The sequence below is a fragment of the Daphnia magna genome, linkage group LG1 (genome assembly GCF_020631705.1).
Source record: "Daphnia magna isolate NIES linkage group LG1, ASM2063170v1.1, whole genome shotgun sequence".
Taxonomy (NCBI): Eukaryota; Metazoa; Arthropoda; class Branchiopoda; order Diplostraca; family Daphniidae; genus Daphnia; species Daphnia magna.
Window position 1 is genome coordinate 14,848,788 of NC_059182.1, and position 17,782 is coordinate 14,866,569.

The 17,782-nt window shown below is 39.2% G+C and overlaps 2 protein-coding genes and 3 long non-coding RNA genes across 16 annotated transcripts in view; 4 read left to right on the forward strand and 1 right to left on the reverse strand.

Moving 5' to 3' along the window:
* Positions 1-6,022, forward strand: part of LOC116928923 — a 55,836-nt gene extending 49,814 nt beyond the window's left edge. Inside the window, exons 4-5 of one of the 2 annotated variants that reach the window (XR_004397439.2) lie at positions 3,632-3,680; positions 5,755-6,022. This is a non-coding gene — a long non-coding RNA (uncharacterized LOC116928923). The remainder of the gene's footprint in view (positions 1-3,631; positions 3,681-5,754) is intronic. The other variant, XR_004397438.2, reaches the window with a different exon arrangement.
* Positions 6,023-6,182: 160 nt separating this feature from the next.
* LOC116928904 (carboxypeptidase B) lies at positions 6,183-8,191 on the reverse strand. The gene is made up of 9 exons (XM_032936043.2): positions 8,056-8,191; positions 7,748-7,960; positions 7,583-7,679; positions 7,300-7,503; positions 7,123-7,233; positions 6,913-7,038; positions 6,661-6,828; positions 6,509-6,593; positions 6,183-6,450 (listed from the first exon to the last, which is right to left on the reverse strand). Exons 1-9 carry the CDS (start codon positions 8,184-8,186, stop codon positions 6,272-6,274), a joined length of 1,314 nt encoding a protein of 437 aa, XP_032791934.2. The 5' UTR covers positions 8,187-8,191; the 3' UTR covers positions 6,183-6,271.
* Positions 8,063-12,839, forward strand: LOC116928890. Of its 3 annotated transcripts, XM_045168384.1 has the most exons (16): positions 8,063-8,201; positions 8,670-8,987; positions 9,100-9,176; positions 9,237-9,363; positions 9,464-9,661; positions 9,823-9,927; positions 9,986-10,365; positions 10,427-10,802; positions 10,895-11,085; positions 11,143-11,313; positions 11,383-11,413; positions 11,502-11,665; positions 11,788-11,937; positions 12,004-12,192; positions 12,283-12,430; positions 12,497-12,839. In XM_045168384.1, exons 2-16 carry the CDS (start codon positions 8,741-8,743, stop codon positions 12,709-12,711), a joined length of 2,769 nt encoding a protein of 922 aa, XP_045024319.1. In that variant the 5' UTR covers positions 8,063-8,201; positions 8,670-8,740; the 3' UTR covers positions 12,712-12,839. The 3 variants fall into 3 exon arrangements, with proteins under 3 accessions (XP_045024319.1, XP_045024318.1, XP_032791921.2); XM_045168383.1 differs by lacking the exon at positions 8,063-8,201 and having other exon boundaries at positions 8,527-8,987; XM_032936030.2 differs by lacking the exon at positions 8,063-8,201 and having other exon boundaries at positions 8,529-8,987; positions 10,919-11,085.
* Positions 12,840-13,258: 419 nt separating this feature from the next.
* Positions 13,259-14,631, forward strand: LOC123469415. 6 transcript variants are annotated; one of them, XR_006642684.1, is made up of 3 exons: positions 13,259-13,310; positions 13,371-14,177; positions 14,242-14,465. It is a non-coding gene; the product is annotated as an uncharacterized LOC123469415 (long non-coding RNA). The 6 variants fall into 6 exon arrangements; XR_006642686.1 differs by adding an exon at positions 14,536-14,631 and having other exon boundaries at positions 13,265-14,177; positions 14,242-14,328; XR_006642688.1 differs by adding an exon at positions 14,617-14,628 and having other exon boundaries at positions 13,265-14,177; positions 14,242-14,328.
* A 420-nt stretch (positions 14,632-15,051) lies between these two features.
* Positions 15,052-17,665, forward strand: LOC123469414. 4 transcript variants are annotated; one of them, XR_006642681.1, is made up of 8 exons: positions 15,052-15,139; positions 15,212-15,294; positions 15,360-15,541; positions 15,838-16,098; positions 16,153-16,939; positions 16,996-17,247; positions 17,335-17,444; positions 17,527-17,665. It is a non-coding gene; the product is annotated as an uncharacterized LOC123469414 (long non-coding RNA). The 4 variants fall into 4 exon arrangements; XR_006642680.1 differs by having other exon boundaries at positions 15,054-15,144; positions 15,209-15,294; XR_006642679.1 differs by having other exon boundaries at positions 15,054-15,144.
* Positions 17,666-17,782: the final 117 nt, after the last annotated feature.

A 17,782-nucleotide genomic window follows, 5' to 3' on the forward strand; every position in this document is an offset into this window, starting at 1 on the left:
CAGCGGCCACTTCCACCTCCACCACCGCCTACCTTTCCTTCTTGCTCTTAACTCACCTCCTTCACCTTTGGTTTTTGTTTTGTTTTGTTTTTAGTTTTAGTTTTTTTTTGTTCTTCTTCTCTTTTCCAATCCCAAGTGTGTCTTTCTTTGGTGTTTCTCACAGCCACTTTCGACTCATTTCTCGCTGTGTTTAGTCCGATAGACCGAGGCAGCCTTGCATGCCAATTTGCCGATTGACTTGCGTGATCTTGAACGACGATTTCGTGTTCACCTTCTCTCTCTGTCTGATTCTCTCGTCACTCGTTTATCGCACGTCGTCATTCAAGATTTACGATTTGGACTTTATTGCTTAGTAGAAAGTAATATACCATTAGATGCCTCATTGTTGCCTTTCAAGGTATAAAACAGTGCCAAATGAATTATCAAAGCACCAACACAACTAAAAGTTGATTGCAAGATCGTTTGTTTTTTTAAATATTTTTTCTGTTTATCACAAACTCAGTCGTTATCTCGTCTTGTCTTTGGATAGAAACAATAGCATCTAAAAGAAATGAAGATTGAAAAACAAAAACGTGATAAAAAGTAAAAAAAAAACAAATAAAATAAAGACAAAAATCGATTATTGAATTAGCTGTATGTGTGGCAGGCTATTTTATATAGCAGTGTAGATGAACGTGACGCCGTTCACTCATCCACGTTTCGTGCGCTATCGTGACGGGAGGCGATAACGCGCGTGGATAATCAAAGCCGACGATTGTGTTCATCACCGGTGTGAAGCAACCCGTCGGACGTGAAAATTGGCCGCACCACGTCTATGCTCCATTGATTTCCCGGCAAACATTTTAGTTGCCGTAGCGAACAATAAGGATCGACGACGTGCAGCATTTTTTTTTATCACTTCCACATCTTGTCTGTGATGGACCCTTTTTTTCCCCCCTTTCTCCTTTGTCAAACAATTTTTATTTTTTTTTTTTTTTGTTTTGTTTGTTTCTAACAGATCATTTATACAATGCTATTAAATGAAGAGACGAATAATAGGCCGTAGTCAGTGGAACCGACAGCCAGGCAAAGTTGATTTGTTTCACGACACTCGTCGATTCGTTCTCTTATTTTTATTCCATCTACAATCGATGATTGTGGGGATGCAACTTCGCTGGCATTCGTCGCCCGCGGAATGCTCGTTTAGATTATTATTTATACTCGTTTCGTTTCGCCTATCCACGGGGGAATGTTTATCGGCCTGTGTTCGGGACTGATGTTTTGTGGCGTGTTAACGACCCTCGCCGAGACACATTGAACGCGTACGAGGCACGGCTGTGTGTGTATACCTTTGGCCGTGGATGTGTGTATGGATATCTTTGTGCTGTGTGTTGGCACCAATTGGCCTTTGATGAATGCCTCTTGGATTGTTGAGACAGAGAGAGAGAAAGAGAGAGGCTATGCCCCAACGCGTATTGATAGCCTCCACCTTTTTGCCCATCATTCGCTCCATCGCGTTGCATCGCATTCCAGTCAAACGTTCCATTCGATAATTACGCGGCCACGGTCGCACGAGACTTGAACGCGCAGGTAAGACATCGCACCCAGTCAGGTAGTGGAGCGAAGGTTTCAGGAGGAAGAAGAAGAAGAAGAAGAAGATGGGAAAAAAAGAAAGAAGAATAGAAAAAGAATAAGCTTAGGGCCCCAAAACAGGTTTGTCATGCATCTTCCAATATTATTATGATTTTTTTTTTTTCTCCCTTTTTCTTTTTTGGATGAGAGATAGATAGATAGATAGATAGATAGAGCGAATAGACGTAGATGAAGAAAAGGAGGAGTTGTCTTGGTTTAGGGAAGCAAGGCGCGAGGTAGATAGTGAGAGAGAGCCGGAATAGTAGAGGGAGATGTGGGAGATGTATACACAAGTACGTAACTTGGGAAAGCGTGGGAACCGAACAGGAGTCGGGCCTTTGGAGTTCCCTGCTGGCTGCGGGTTAGCCCCCTGCGTTCTTCTGCTGCTGGGACGAAGCGGGATGGACGCTGCCTGGCAGCGCGGACAAGCGAAAGAGAAGGCCAAACTCCACCTTTTTGCCTGCGCCACCCACATTTGTTTCCCCCTCACCGACGTCCTCTTATTGGCTGACGAGGTCCAATCAAGTTGAGGAATCGCCCTTCTTCCAGACGCAACACGCTCTCACGCATGCCCTCACTCCCGTTCGTCCAGGTAAACATCACGCTCCGCCCATCGCTCCATTCTCCCCTTCTCTTTTTTTTTTTTTTCTTCTTCTTCTGTTGACTCGTTCATCTCCGTGCCGGATGCCAAACATATTTTGAAACAACCTTCTCAAGTATGTGTCTGTCACGACTAGGGAACAAGAATTTGTTGTTTTTTTTTTTTGGTTTTTTTTTCAGCCAACGGATAAATCTTTTATCGGGTAGATACATTTATACGATCACCAAATTGAATGGTTATCGGAAAATTAATGCGTTTCTTCCCCTCTCTCTTGCCCCTTTCCCACACCTGCCCACTCTGCTATGCTCGCCCACGTTTTGAACTCTGACTCAACGGACGATGATTACGAGCGAATGTGCAATAAGAGGTTTCGGTTTAAAGACAGGAAGTGCATACCGTAGCTGCTATCGCAAACGAGGAAGCCAATAAAAAGAGGTTTTTAAGTGCTTGCATAGTTTGCCAGCACTTTGGACACTTGATGGCATTATCATTATGAGACGAATGTCCCCCCTTTTTTTTTTTTTTAAGAGGCGTAGTTTGACTGCCTTAAGCTTGAGTGACGTTAGTTTACAGGCTATTTGACGCCTTTCAACGACTTTTTCCTGCCTGTGATTTTCGGCGGATGTGTAGTCTGCTGTTGACTGTCGTAAAATTGTTAACTACCGCAACGTCCAGGTTATCGCGTCACGTCCATGAGCCATAAGTGACACATTTCCGTTGTCGTTATCTTTTGCATTTGGGCATATCCAACACTTAAAAAGAAAACGAAAGGGAAAGAATAGAAGAAGAAAAAAAACCCTTGGCTCTTTTAGTTTGATCAAATTGGAAGCCCATAATCGAAGATCGTAGCGACTATTAGCTAAAATAGTTGCAACTTTTGACTCGTATTTTATTTGTTGACTAACAAGGAGTGTGTCAACCTCAAGGATGCAAGTTTCTCTGTTGAATTATCTGCGCTTGTCCTCGCTGAACAACCTAGTCCCCTTTCTGTTTCAAACCTATCTCTAGTGTTAAGATACCGAATATATATTAGTAAACAAACTGGAACTTGGCGAGCCTCAGAGAACGTGTCCATTGTATGTTATCCGTCGCAAGGAAAAGTATTTATCAATGGCCGTGCCACACATCCTTGTGCATCACGAATGTAAATCACCGTTTTATCATGTTCTAATCTCTTGCCGGACTTTATTTTATTTATTTTTGAAGATTTCAGTTGAATTAAAGAATTGCAAGGTAACCCTCAAATCAAAGGATGCAGAACGTATTATATACTCTAACGGGGAAATGACACAAGGATTTTCCCAGATGTATATACATATTTTATTATTTTTTTCTTTCTTTCTTTTTTGATTTCTTTCGTCATGCATCATCCATGGATCTTGTGCCTTCATGGTTCGTGATGAATTGACATTCCATTAGTTCCGGCGGCTCGTGTGGATCTCGACTTCGGATCGCTCAACATGACGGGGTAGGAAATTTCCATACGTTTTGAGAGACGCCCTCGCCGCGCTAGAGCAAATAAAACTTTATAGAGATACGAGTTACGGCGAAGTTACTCCGCTTTGAATGTCGTCATTTCATTAGCACTTGGTATCTGGGTTTATGGACCCCAATTATTACGCGCTTACCGTGTGGAAGTCGTCAGTGTTACAAAGATCTCTGCGTGTAGGTGACGGAATTTTGGGCAATTCCCGAATTCACACACAGGCTTTAACGAGATAAAAAAAAGGTGTGTTAAACTCTCGAAAAGACGTGTGCGACCACTAAACGGAACTATTTTTACACGTTACAGAGGTGGGCAGTTATACGATAAACCAGCAAACGGGATGTTGTCGTACTATCGGGCTAACTTTGAATTTTAGACGGGCAAAGCATATTTTTTTTTTCTTTTTTTGCATTTATCCTCGATATTTGTGTAGGCCTATGCATTTTATTTTTTTCAAATCTGCGTTGCGAACTCTGGTAACGCTACTATTTAAATTTCAAGTGTCGTGTCCCATCATGATTCAGGGGGAAAAAAAGAATGCCAGCCTATTGAAAGTTTATTTTATTACATATTTTTTTTTACTGATGTTTTATCATGCAAATCATCTTGAAACATTTTTGATCCTTTTATAACCTACTCAGCAATTTAAATTTGTGTGTCACTAAATGACGCATTGCCAATCTTCGCATGACGATCCCTGTGACCCTGTAATTAATCGCTTTGCATTGCGACGCCTTTTCCATGGCCTGTTTCCTTTCGAGCAAATTGACGCTGTGAATCAGTTGCCAAGTGATGGATGCGTCATTTGCCTCGTTGGAAATTTTTGGCAGAGATCGTTCCGGTCTAATCAATCTGATATCGCCTGGTATTCTGTCCTAGTTATTCGTTTGGCAATTTAAAAAAGAAATGTTTATCATTGATGGCTTATTTATAGCGTTATTTCCACTTCGATAAACTAATGGAACCTTTGCTCGAAACAAAGAAAGAAAACATTGCACTGAATTATGGCGTGTATTTCCCAGAATCAATCGGAAAACGATAACCGTCTTAGTACTTGATGTCGATCAATGTAGCGGGCCTAATATGGAAATCTGCAACATTTAAACCGTATTTGTTTAGTCTCAAAACTAGCAGGAACATTGTTATCAAGTTAAATATACATTAAAGACTATTGGCGCAATGATTCGCAAGTTACAAACATCTGTATCGTAACAGAGTGTTTGTTCAAATCTTTCTTATCTGCTCTTAATTTAAGGGGTCGAATTCTTTAGAATTTAAGACTAACTCCTTTTCGTATACAGCCCGTTACATACATAGTCTTTAGGGGAAACGTAAGACTGTTTTAATGGTGCTTTGCAAGGTTTCCTCTAAATGGCACTTAAAGTGATCATAGTGTTTGACGCACTTGGCGTTTATGCCGACACGATAACGACCGTGCGTGATTTTTAAAAGCCACTCCTTGAAAACGCCACCTTCTGGGTCAAACGTGGACTGCATCCTCGTAGGTGTTTGTATATATTTCGTCAAAATTATTTCAAAATCCAGAACAGGCCCAACATTCTATCCCTAATAGCTTGTTCAACTAAACAGGCAATAACAAATTGTGTTTGCTAATTATTGAGTGGTGCAAACTATCAATCTGCATATCTACGGTCATCTGTGTGTTACTTAGATTTTTAAAAAAATGCGTTTGGCAATAGTTTTCAGGGTTTCAGTATTCAAGGTTCCGATCACAGATTGCAAAATTTTCCAATAGTATGGCACCAAGGTTTTCTTCGACCAATCCGTTAACTGAAATTGCATTGTTAATATCCGCACAATAGTATCTGGATGTACTTGGTCTCAATAACGAAGTTACCTTAAATGAAAAAAAAATCTGCTCGGTTGGAATCCGACTGTTTTAAGTTGAGTGGCAGGGTGAGCACGGATTGTGTTGCACGATACAATCTAGTCCAAATTAGATGCAACTGTTCCGCGATTGATGTACACTCTTTTATTTGCTCGTGAACCACTTTACTTGTTTACCCATTAATCGGTTTTTATTTTGTGTATTTAGCCAAAGATCTAGATGCAAGGGGGCCCTTTGAACCCACTCACGGAGCAAGTGTTCAGCAATCCAGCAAGATAACTCCTCTGACATGAGAGCTTCCGGTCCGCATAGATGCCTGGCTAGTTTCGCGACCTTTGGCAGCTGGCCCGACGACCAGAAAGTCACCCGAGTAACTGAGCACCAATCCGCGACTGACCCAAACGATTTATTTCCCTTTATCGCCTTTAGCTTGCATTATTCATTCAAGTAAATCGTTTCACGTTTAACCTGTAAACGTGAGAAAAGGCGCTTCAATGTTACCTATATAAGAGAAGCTAAAGTGAAGCTATTTGTCCAACTTGCATTGGTTTTTCAGCCAAATCAGGATATATTTCAAGCAAAGGATGCGTCAACTATGCAGCCATCCGTCAAGCAATGAATGCTGGATCAACACAGACTTTCTATAACGTTTATTAATGTGTAATTTGTGGGTTTAGTGGCGCACAAGCGTTGACTACAAAGAACCGAAGCAATTTGTGACAACTTACAGCAAGTTGTTGGCCATAGCCTTAATACCGTTCCATGTTTCGATGGCTGTTTCCAAAATTTCACTTGGCGGTGGCACAAAGCCGTAAGCCTTTCCACGCGTCTCGATTGTGTAAGCGTAAATTATGTTATCGCCACCGACGTAAGCGTAATCTCTGGTTGTGCCCGATGTCAAGTCTGAAAGACGATGCTGAAAATTCATTTCGAATTCATTTAGGCAAGTGATGCTACTTACACAAGATAGCTGCCTCGTTCGCGTACTCGAAGGGGGTTCCGTAAGTTGCTGTGATTGCCTCAGCGCCGATCGCCATAACGCGGTACTGCCAGAGAAATTGAGAAGTCGGAACAATCTTCAATAGGAAATGCAAAAATCTGTTATTGCCAGACCATTTCGTCGTATTCTAGGGGCAATTCTCTGATGTAACCGTATGGAGACATCCATATTCCGCCGTAAGAATGGATCGAAACGAAAGCTTTGACGAATCCCCTATTCGCTGCCAAACTATCGCGTATGGCGGCGGCTTCTGATTCGGAAAAGGCGCTCACGCCATGGTACTAAATTGACCAAAAATTACATATGTTAATTTACGGTTAATGATTTGTTTGTTCTTTTCTTTCGCTGAAACATAGTCTGCTTACAGTCTCCGAGCAAGGCAGCGGAGATGACCCGTCTCCTCCGAAGTTGGCGTCGTAATTCCTGTTCAGATCGACCCCCGGGCATAGTGCGTTATCTGTCAACGCTCGGTTCTTCCTCCAAAGACGATCCTTGAAAAGCATTCGATTAAAAAGGTTGGACTCCCATCACATTTACTTGAAAAATATTTCAAACCCTGACGGGTGTGTTTATACCGATGCCCACGAGTACTCGTATCCATCTGGGTTGGAAGTTGGAACAATTATCCAGTCGAATTTGTCTACCAAGGCGGTAATTTCGGCATCGACGCCGTATCCATTGGCTAACTGTCATTTGAATGCGTCTAGTTATGAAGTTTGACGCAATGTTTCTGTTAATTATTAGCTTCGTACTTGATCGAAAATCCAGATGCATGTGGATTCAGTGATCCATTCCCTAGCATGAATTCCGCATTCCAAGAAGATAATCTGTTTGACTCCAGCACTTCCTGTTCGGACTGTAGCCTGGCCAATGTCGCGCCCTTCGTAAGACTGTCCAATGACGGAGTAACTCACCAGAGGGTTATTGGCTGCTGTTTCTTGCATAAAGGCAAGTAACTAACGATGCAAATTCGTATTTTAATTTGTTTGATAACGTCAGTGCTCTCGGTTGATTTGTGTTTGTTCAATTAGTTACTTCACTATAAGTGTGGAAATTTTCGAAATCAAACGCTTTGCTGTTGGCATTCTCAAGTTGTCGTTCAAGAATTTCCTTGTTCTGTTTTTCGATTAGCCTGGTAAATAGAGAAAAGTGTGACGTGCGATCGTTTTACGTAAACATTGTCGTATCATTCATATTTACTCTTGAATATTATCAATAAGGACGATCGGACTCAACGCTTGCTCAGCTAGAACATTGGACACCAGTTCAAAATCGCTGGCAGATATCTGAAAGGATGCGGGGCGGTTCAATCCTGCGGGATGAATCCAATATTTGATCGTGCCTTGTCGCTCGAAATTCTCTAGCGTTCGAAGGCCTTTCTCCGATTTGGGCAAAACACTAACAACTTTATGACTGAAAACAAAAGGTAAATTTCAATGGCATTTGAAGCGTCAGCATTTATTTTTATTTTTCATTTGAAGTTTCAAAGAAATATTTCATTTAATTACCCAGAATAGTCGACGGATTTAGGCAAGATCGCAGCAGAAAGCCCTAAGGCTACCAGCAAGCAGACTACGTGTAAAACTTGCATTGTTGACAGCGGAAAAGAACAGAACCGACTGAATCTCCTAATCTGCATCAGCTCAAGACAATGGTAAACTTGACTGATACTTATTTTGTAGACAATGAAACATGGCTAATGTTATCAATATCTGGTCTCAAAACAAACAGTAAATACTGTCCTGTTTTATCTGGTTTCAAAACCAACATGTAGCGGTAGCTGTTTGCGACTGGTAAAACCGTTGATGGATAAATTTCTGATGAGCCCTCGGATTTATTTTTCAATGACAAAATTATGCTTACATCAGTGAAGCAAAGTACGCTGCGTAAGGTCGAAGATCATTGAATTCGCTAAGCTTTAATAAGCGTATTTCCGACAAAACTTGTCGTATTGCTTAAACCGGAAAGAGTAGGTCATGTATGTGTACAGTTGTAGACAAGAAATTGTGTGTGCCTTTATGAAAGCTATAAATGTGCGTTGATCACAATTCAGCGTCAAAGATGGATCGTTCGCGTGTTTCGAAACAGTTGCTTAAATTTATTACGGTTGTTGTCTTATCAGCTGTTGGATGCCTGGCTAACGACCCTGCCCGAGATAAATCGAGTGATGGACCGCCATCCTGTCCACAAGAAATGTGCGTGTTCCTGTTTGACAGAATTGAGGAACAGTCGGTTCGTTTGCGTAACATCGAAGATACTCTGTTACGCGTCGTATCGATACTGGCATCTGCCGAAGACCAGGAATTTTCCGCAACAAGTGCTGCACTGAAATCTGATCCTCTGCTGAATTCTTTGTTGACTGCAGATGCCTACGATTCAGTCGACCCTATCATTCTATTTTCAGATCAGGTGTCCAGTTCACTGGAATCTCCAGTAAAAGGTATACAAATAACTAGAGGGCTGAAGGCTTCATGCTGTTATGCATCTACCACCCATCTTCGCGATTGTCGTAACCTGTCACTGACGATATTTTCATTTATTTTGTTGTATAGGTCGAAAAAAGCGACAGATTGAAAAGCAGCAATTGTCACCAAAGGAAAGACTGGCTGAAGCTTTGAAATGGACTAAGGTATAGTTCAATCTCAACACCACGCAATTAGTTAATTGTCAGTATTTTTTCAACGACTAGAAAAGCAGTTCTAGTACCATGCGAATCCCAACTGCTGATACAATGGAATTACTCGCTGGATTTAAGACGCCACCACCAATTGTGGGACTAGAACAAGTTGCCGATCTGCAGCATGCAGAAGATGCAGGTAGTGAAGAAATGAAAACTACCCATCCTACCTTGCATGTCATGCAGTTTATAGAATGACGCCGTCAAATTAATTCGATATCATGTCTTTTACTCAAAAGCTGCCTCTGTAATTTTACGTTCTGTGACGAGGAGGCCAATCGGCCTAACCCATGCAGAATCTACCACACGATCAACGATTCCACGTACCACGATCCCACCCGCTGCGAATCTTCGTGCTACATCTTTACCTATTCTGACAACTGCCGCGAATATTGGTACATCAACAATACGAACGACGCCCACTACAGTTTTGCCAGGTTGGAGTCTTGCTGAATAAAAAAAACATCATGTCTATTTTATATGTTGCTAAAAGCATAGGCTAGATTGGTAGTGTTAGCTGAAGTACTCTAAAAGCCGGCAAGTTATGCAGTTGCTACAGCAAAGACCTTGCTTGTTTTGTTTTTTCCCCCACTATCAGATATGAACCAACCGGCAACACAAAGATTCGTCAGCGAAGCCGTTAATGATCTCCAGGGCGCAATAAAGTGCGCGTTGGCGCAGCTGGGTGGTAGCAATATTTCAGGTATCGTAATTCATAGACTATGAGGTATGAAAAATATTGACATTTATTTTCATAACAGAGCCTACCGGCATCCTACTTGATCCCGAAGCGATACTGAACGAGAATGGAACATTGAGTGTACAGTTCGAATTAAGAAGTTGTCAAAAGTATTGGCAAGCCGTGTGGATTCAAATTTCCCTTCGAAACGAATTTATGATCCTAAGAGACACGAAGAGTAGCAAACAAAAGAATAGTCATCTTACTATTCGGATACCGAAGGAGTGCCTGAAGAAATCGGAAAATGTATTCTCGTTTAATTTGCCATCGACTTCTAAAGGGCCTTGTTCCTTTCCTTTGGCTAGTCTGACGGAGTGCAAAATTTACAATGTCGAAATCATACCAATCTACTTAACACTTCTTGGTCAACCAACTGTCGTCGAGATCACAGTTCCGCCACGAGTAACTACCTCTAGAAAAATTATTTTCCTTTCAGTATCACTTACGAGTTTTCAACTTTTAGTTGCCAGGAAATTCTACTGATCTAGTTTCTCTGGAACAGGTTTTCACACCTAGTTCCACCCAAGCACTGGCATTAAAATGGGGAGTCCGTTCCGAGGATTGCGCTCAGTTGATGACATCAGTTAATTTGCGAATTTATGAGGATGAATCGGATAGTATGCTACGTTCGCTCATCGTCCCGAGTGATTGCCTCGGAAATGCCTATCAGAATTCGTTTTCAGCCACTATTTCTTTCTTTGGCAATGAAACGAACTGCAGGAATATAGTTTTGGAGCCACTCGATATGTGCCGAAAATATAAATTGGAAGTTGAGCCTGAATATGCCTATTTGTGGAGAGGAAATTCATCTTCCCTCGAGATTTTTACATCAGGAGCAGGTATTGTGGGACCTACCCTACACCAAAGAAATTCTTAAATTTTTTATTTATTTATTTTAATCGTTATTATTATTATTTTTCTTATTGCTAAGACAATGTCAATGTTTTTCATGCAGATCGTTCAAATTGCTGCTATATGCTCACTTTAGCTTCCGGTACTTTACGTTCTGGCAATCATGATGGCAACAACGGGGGCTGCTCATGGCTTATTGTGGTTGAGAAAAATGCTACCATTTGGCTAACTTTTACTGACTACGCTATAGAAAGTCACTACCGTATAAAGGTAAATTTGTCCTTGTTATGGTTGAATTGTTGTCCGTCATAAAGAGGTTTGCATTAGGTGTACGATGGGCCTTATTCCACTAGTCCCGTACTGGTTGAACATAGTGGTTACCAACCACCACAATCGGTGCGATCCCGAAGCAACAAGCTTTTCATTCAATTGGTTCCTCAATATGATAAGTACTATAACAACGGCTATGGAAAACTCTTCACGGCACATTACATTAGCGTACCTACAAAAAATAGATTTGTTTTTGATACGATAGGAAACTCACTACTAACATTTTACGTAATTTAGGTTAAAAACACAAGAACTCCATTCGTTCCTGGTAATTTTTGTTTGTTTGTTTTTGTTTTCTGCCGTTGATAAAATTTCATTCCGACGATTAATCTATTCCGTTTGATGTCTCTTTACAGGATGCGGAGGATACCTTATAAATACAGGAAGAATATTTAAACCTGCTTACCCACCGATCGAGAGAAGTATCGCCGAGTGCACGTGGTACATTGAGAGTGCTGAGACAGCAAACAGCACATTAATAACTAGTACCTCAGGAGGCATTATTCCTTTCCCTATCATTGTAAGATGGGTCATGTAATTTTCTTTGTTAAAATTTTTTTCCCTCGTTAGTGGGAATGTTAAATTGAGTTCATAATATCTCTATAAGCAAAGCACTTTTATTCATGCTGCCCTGTTGTTTAGGTTTATGATGGTTGGTCGGAAAATGGTACATTGCTTTACAATGGCTCTTCAAAGGCCTCTATTTATTCGTACGGAAGAAAAACACTTGTGAAATTTCCGGCATGGAATTCACTAGAGAGGGAAAATGAATACTCTTGGAATATTTACAGTGTAACTCGTAAAAATACGATCATGTATATTAACCATCATAACGTGGAGTTGTCTCACCATGTTTAGATGTCACCCATAGAAGTATGCTCAAATAATCTTACTGGTCCTAGTGATACATTTTCCAGCCACCAAGATGATACCAATTGGTATTCGTCCTTCATGGATTGCCGTTGGACTATTCGTGTTGACAATTCTTCTCAGATCCGATTGACATTCGTTTACTTAGATATTAAAAGAGACCATGATTTTGTAGCGGTATGTATGTATTGTGGTACTGAGGAGCTGAAAGCATTACTAATACTGGCAATTTTGTTGTGGCCCTATCCGGAACAACTTGACATATAGATCTATGATGGACCGTCACTCAACTCGTCACTCCTTATAGAACTGTCTGGTCGAAAATCAAAGCCAGTGTCTTTTACCAGTATAAGTAACCAATTGCTTGTCCGATTTACAACTAATGCAGTTAGCAACGGTGCGGTGAAACACAAAGGTATTCAAAATATAAAATTACTTACGCTGGTTAAATGATAACGTTCTATCCATTCCGTTCCATCAGGTTTCTTAGCATTTTATACAACAGTTCCATGCGATGCTGAAGAGCTCAATGTAATCGATACGATGAAAAATGTTCTGGCTGAACCTTCAGGAGAACTTAAGAGTGTAAATCAACATGAACCTCCTATTGCTTCAACAGCCTACTCTACGCCATACGATTGGCCTACTTCTAGTACGCCATTGGAATGGGTAGGAACACGGCCAGGAAGATGGTGATTGCGAAGTCAATAAATTTTTCATTTACTTCCCTCCATATGTTGGATGTTTCATTATTCAATGTCCGAAGAAAGGGTGAGTATCTTGGGTGAAGTCTGTTAAATAAATTGACAAGGTTTATACCGAAATATGTCGTGGCCATTGTATTCGAGGTGTTTTACACGTTCGTTTGACGTTTGTTCAGGTCTGATTGCTTATCTCCATCCGAACCAAAGCCCGCATTGCCAACGCATTTATCTTTTCTCTATTAGTTCTTAGCTAAATCTTGGTTTGAATTAACAGCTTTAGACTAGATTAACAATTCTAGCTTCGTAACAGTAACAGATCTCATACACGAAATGACATTTGTCTCCGAAAGAGGCGCTGAGATCAGTGGGTGGCGTTGAAAACCATTGCACACCAGGTGGCCGCAGAATCCCGATGTACAGTATGTATGGAAATAATGAAATAATGGAATGAGGGAAATTGTAATTTGTAATTGAGTTAAAAAAAAAAAAAAAAAAAAAAAAAAAAAAAAAAAAAAAAAAAAAATTTTATTTTTTTTTTTTATTGTAGAGAAATTTTTTTTCCTTCTAGGAGTTGTACTTGGACCTAAATTTGTAATCTTTTTAGTTAGTTTTTATGTAGGTGATATTACATGATTTGTAATGATTTTTTAGGCTAGCAGAAAAAATTAGAGAGAAAATTTTCAAAGGAATTTAATGTGAGGAACTAACATAACATCTTTTGGAAGTAAAATGGAGGTCAGAGGATGTGTGGAATGAGTATTGGTTACTGTCACATTTCTTTCCAACATCTACTTTGTTAACTCTGGAGTACATTTGATTACTTTAGTAATTCCCATCATAAAGGTATGGTTTAAAAATTTATTTATTGATTCCTAATTGGTTTTTGAGATATTTTGTCTTTTGTGTTGATGTTGGGTCTAGTTTAGTATAGAAATGTAGTAACCAGAGAGTAAACAGTGTGTGTTGATGCAATAACAGCTCAAACATGCCATGGGGATTGGTCAGTTTGTGACCCAGATACCAGTATTTCTTCTGTCCATCCTTTTCTGTTTGAATTTGTGAAACTTGCAATATTTCCCATTTACTGGCTACAGAAGCTAGTGTATTTTATATTTTACCTGAGACAGTTTAATGCATCAAGAGGCTGGAGGACTGCAGAAATGAAGAATTCTTCCTACCCCCTGTGGCCTGTGCTAAATGAAACACATCTATAGTGTGTACTTCTTCAAAGAAGGATAAACACTTATTACCTGCAACAATGTTGATAATGACATTATCATAAAACTTCATAGTCTAGCATTATCAGTTGATTTGTAGGTTGGAATTCTGCAAAGGCTTTACACATTCTACAGTTTAAATACTAATAGGTGATCTGTAAAGTTGAATTTATGCCTGGTGATGACAAACTTTTGGAGCTTCGATGGCAAAAAGTTGATCCCTTCAACAGAAATGATTTTAGTAAGTCTGAAAGAACTTATTTGATATTGTGAAGAAATACTTCATCTAATCATATTTCTCTTAGAAACTTTCTGCTAACAGTGTATTTTTATTCCTCTTCCTGTTAAGGAACAACCAAACTTAATGTTCTTGTGATGGTTCTGGATTGTTGGTAAGTTCTGCTTATATTTGCACCAATCTTTACAATACCTCTTTACATACAGAATATTGAAATATAAAATGATCAGTCATTTAAGTTATGAAGATTCCTTCATTGTAAACAAGTTTAATAAATCTGGAGAAGTTCTTTGAAACTTTGAAGACATACTTCATCTTATCTTAGTTCTCATTGCTAGATTATTTTCCTCTTCTTATTAAGGAATAACCTAACTTAATGTTGCCTTGTGATGGATTTGGATTATTGGTAAGTTCTGCCTTTATTCTGACAAATTCTTATTAGACTGTTATTGAGGGTTCTTTCCCCCTTTTGGGAAAAAACAAAAAAAGAAAAAAATTTTTTTTTCTCCTTTTTTTTTTCCCTTTTTTTGGGAAAAAAATTATTTTTTTTTTTTTTTGAAAAAAAAAATTTTTTTGGCGTTTTTTTTCCCCCAAAAAAAATTTTTTTTTTTATTTTTTAAAAAAAAAAAAAAAAAAAAATTCCTTTTATAAAAAATTTTTTTTTTTTTTTTTTTTTTTTTTTTTTTTTTTTTTTTTTTTTTTTTATAAAAAAAAAAAAATAAATTAAATAAAAAAAAAAAAAAAAAAAATAAAAAAAAAAAAAAAAAAAAAAAAAAAAAAAAAAAAAAAAAAAAAAAAAAAAAAAAAAAAAAAAAAAAAAAAAAAAAAAAAAAAAAAAAAAAAAAAAAAAAAAAAAAAAAACACCCCCCAAAAAAAAAAATGAAATGGAGAACTGCTTCTCATGTGACAATTGTCATGGGAAACTACGTCAGCAGTGCAGTGCTGAGTTTGTCTTTATTTTGCCCGTAAGGTAACTTTTATATTGAATTATGTCTTATGAAATTTTCTTTCCTTTTTAACTGCATCTCATTTAGCAGAAAAAAGGTTGAAACATTAGAGGAAGCAGAGAAAATTGCCGTAAAACCGGTTTTGAAAATGTCGAGCACGGAATAAGCGAACGGTATTTAGGCAGATTATCGTGCACTCAAAGATAAATAGTCTAATTTAATTATATTTCCTCGGCAGATTTTACCTGACAATTCGCTTGAAACGATCTTTGATTATCTACTGTTACGGACGTCAATGTATAAAATACATCGCGTTCAGGAAGTACCGAAGTGACCAGTGAGGGTTAAAATTGGCCACAACTCGTATATAGCAGGCTAACTTATCCCATTTGAAAGGTTTCGGGAAAAAAATATTTGTTGGTAAGTCCTGTCAATATTTTCCCGCAGCGCATTCTAGAACGGGGCTCAACACCTTGCATAGCTATAGAAAACAATAAGAAATAATTAAGATCACACTTATGAGCAGCGAAACGAACCACGGGAAGTTCAGAGAGAGCTGGATCTTAGTCAAAACGTTCCCTTTCATCGTGGAGTTAAATTATTTTTAGTTTTTTTTTTTCCCCATTGGTTATGTGTTTCTTGGTAAAAGAAAACTCATCTGGAAGTCAGGAACTGGGCATAACTATAGCATAGGCTAACAAATTTACGTTTCCCAGAAACTGAGGAAGAAGCATATGTGGTAGGCGATATTGAGAAGTAATCTGTAACTGTCCCGTGCATCACTTGCGGCATCGCTGTTACGGCCAGTAATGCAATCCGACAAGTGGAGCCATATACCATCAAATACGAAAGCCATGTCCCTCGGCTCAATCTACCAAACCTAAAAAAAAGCCGATGATGCCTTAGCAATCCCAGTAGCCGAAGATGATGTAAGCTACTTCAACTTGTGTCTGGAGCATTGGCAAGATCCTAAGAAGGTAATCTTACGAATTCGTTTCCCTAGCCACATGTTGAAATCTTTTGTTTTCTAGTTAGATCAATGACACTGATGTATGCGGGTATCCTTAAGTACGGGAAGTCTTTGAAGAAACTGAAGAATCCTATCTTATTCACTAACAGAAGTCTCGAGCGTAACTTGGAAAGAAGAAATCCAAATGGAAAAAGTACGGCAGTTGCTTTATTAAAGTAAATTATTTATTCTCAGATGAACGACAGAATTTGACTGCCATAACTCAGCGAGCTGTACTTTTACGAGTTAGAATTCAGTTACTTCCTACCATGAATTGATGCAGCAGCAATACTCCGGACACTGCTGAAAGAGCACACACACGCGGCAGAAACCGGCGAGATCATTGCAGCCAATAAAAACGCCTTTAAAAAACAACCACATGTATACATATACTATTTCCCTCGTTTTTTGCTGTTTTATACGACTGCCAATTGATTCTCTGGTGTCACTTTTTCCATGACTTTGAAGTTGAGAAATTCTTTTTACAACTCGCGTTGGTTGTAAATTACGATAACAGATGGCGCAACTGCGCCTCTGTCTATGTTTTGTGTGTGACAAGTGAAACCTGTTTGAATATTTGTGAACTTTGTGAACTATACTATTACATTACAGTGATAAGTTTGATAAAATTAAATGGTGTGATTTCAACTATTGAGTTTTTCATTCATTCCTTGTTTTGGAGTGAAAAAAATCAAGTGGATTATTTTTGTGCAATAGGTAAACTTGTGTTCAGCTATGCCAGCTGCCAGATCCAAACTATTACTTTTACACTCCATCTCCTCTATTACTATTCTATTGCACGTTGAGAGGTATTCAACATAAATTTCAGCACTCAAAATCCAATAGCCATCATTCTTCTTTTCAGAAGTAGTTGATGAAACCTACATAGCAAAAGATACTAACCGTAGGAAAGGTTAGAAATGACACAAACCATGAGTTGGAATACCATCATGACATTAACGTCATTCTGCTACTCTTTACTCATTCATCATGTCCTGTCAGTTTTGATCTGAAAAGTGCACCATAATATTGTGTTGCAATATTAACCATAACAATTTCAAAAATCTTCTCGTCATTTCTACTTAGCCTATCAAGTGGCAGGATTTTGAGTTGCAGGGTGTGGTATTAGATTTATATTTTTGCAATCAGAATCGAATTGGCATGGTTGTGCTTTTATTTCTAACTCATCTATCTAAAATGAAAGAATGCTGGCCTCGAAGGGAGATCACCAACAAGGCAAAATCAATGGATTGGAATACCTCAGATCATTCTATACTCTTTGCCCACTCATCATCTCATGTAATTTTCAATCCGGTAAAAGCAGACAGTTCCTATTGTATTGTCAATGGTTAGCAAACAATATTTTTACAGCCTCCCTTTATTTTTACTTTAACAGCCAACACATGTCTTCGCCTTGCCCGTCGCCCAGTCTTGGCTTCGCCCGTCGTCCCATCATCGCTTCGCCCGTCGCCCCGTCTTCGCTTCGCCCGTCGCCCCGTCTTCGCTTCGCCCGTCGCCCCGTCTTCGCTTCGCCCGTCGCCCCGTCTTCGCTTCGCCCGTCCCTCTTGGTCACCACCTCTTCACTTCATCGCATCGTCTTTGTGGTATCGTTGTATTTTGTAATGTGTAATTGTGTAGTGTTAATTAATCCG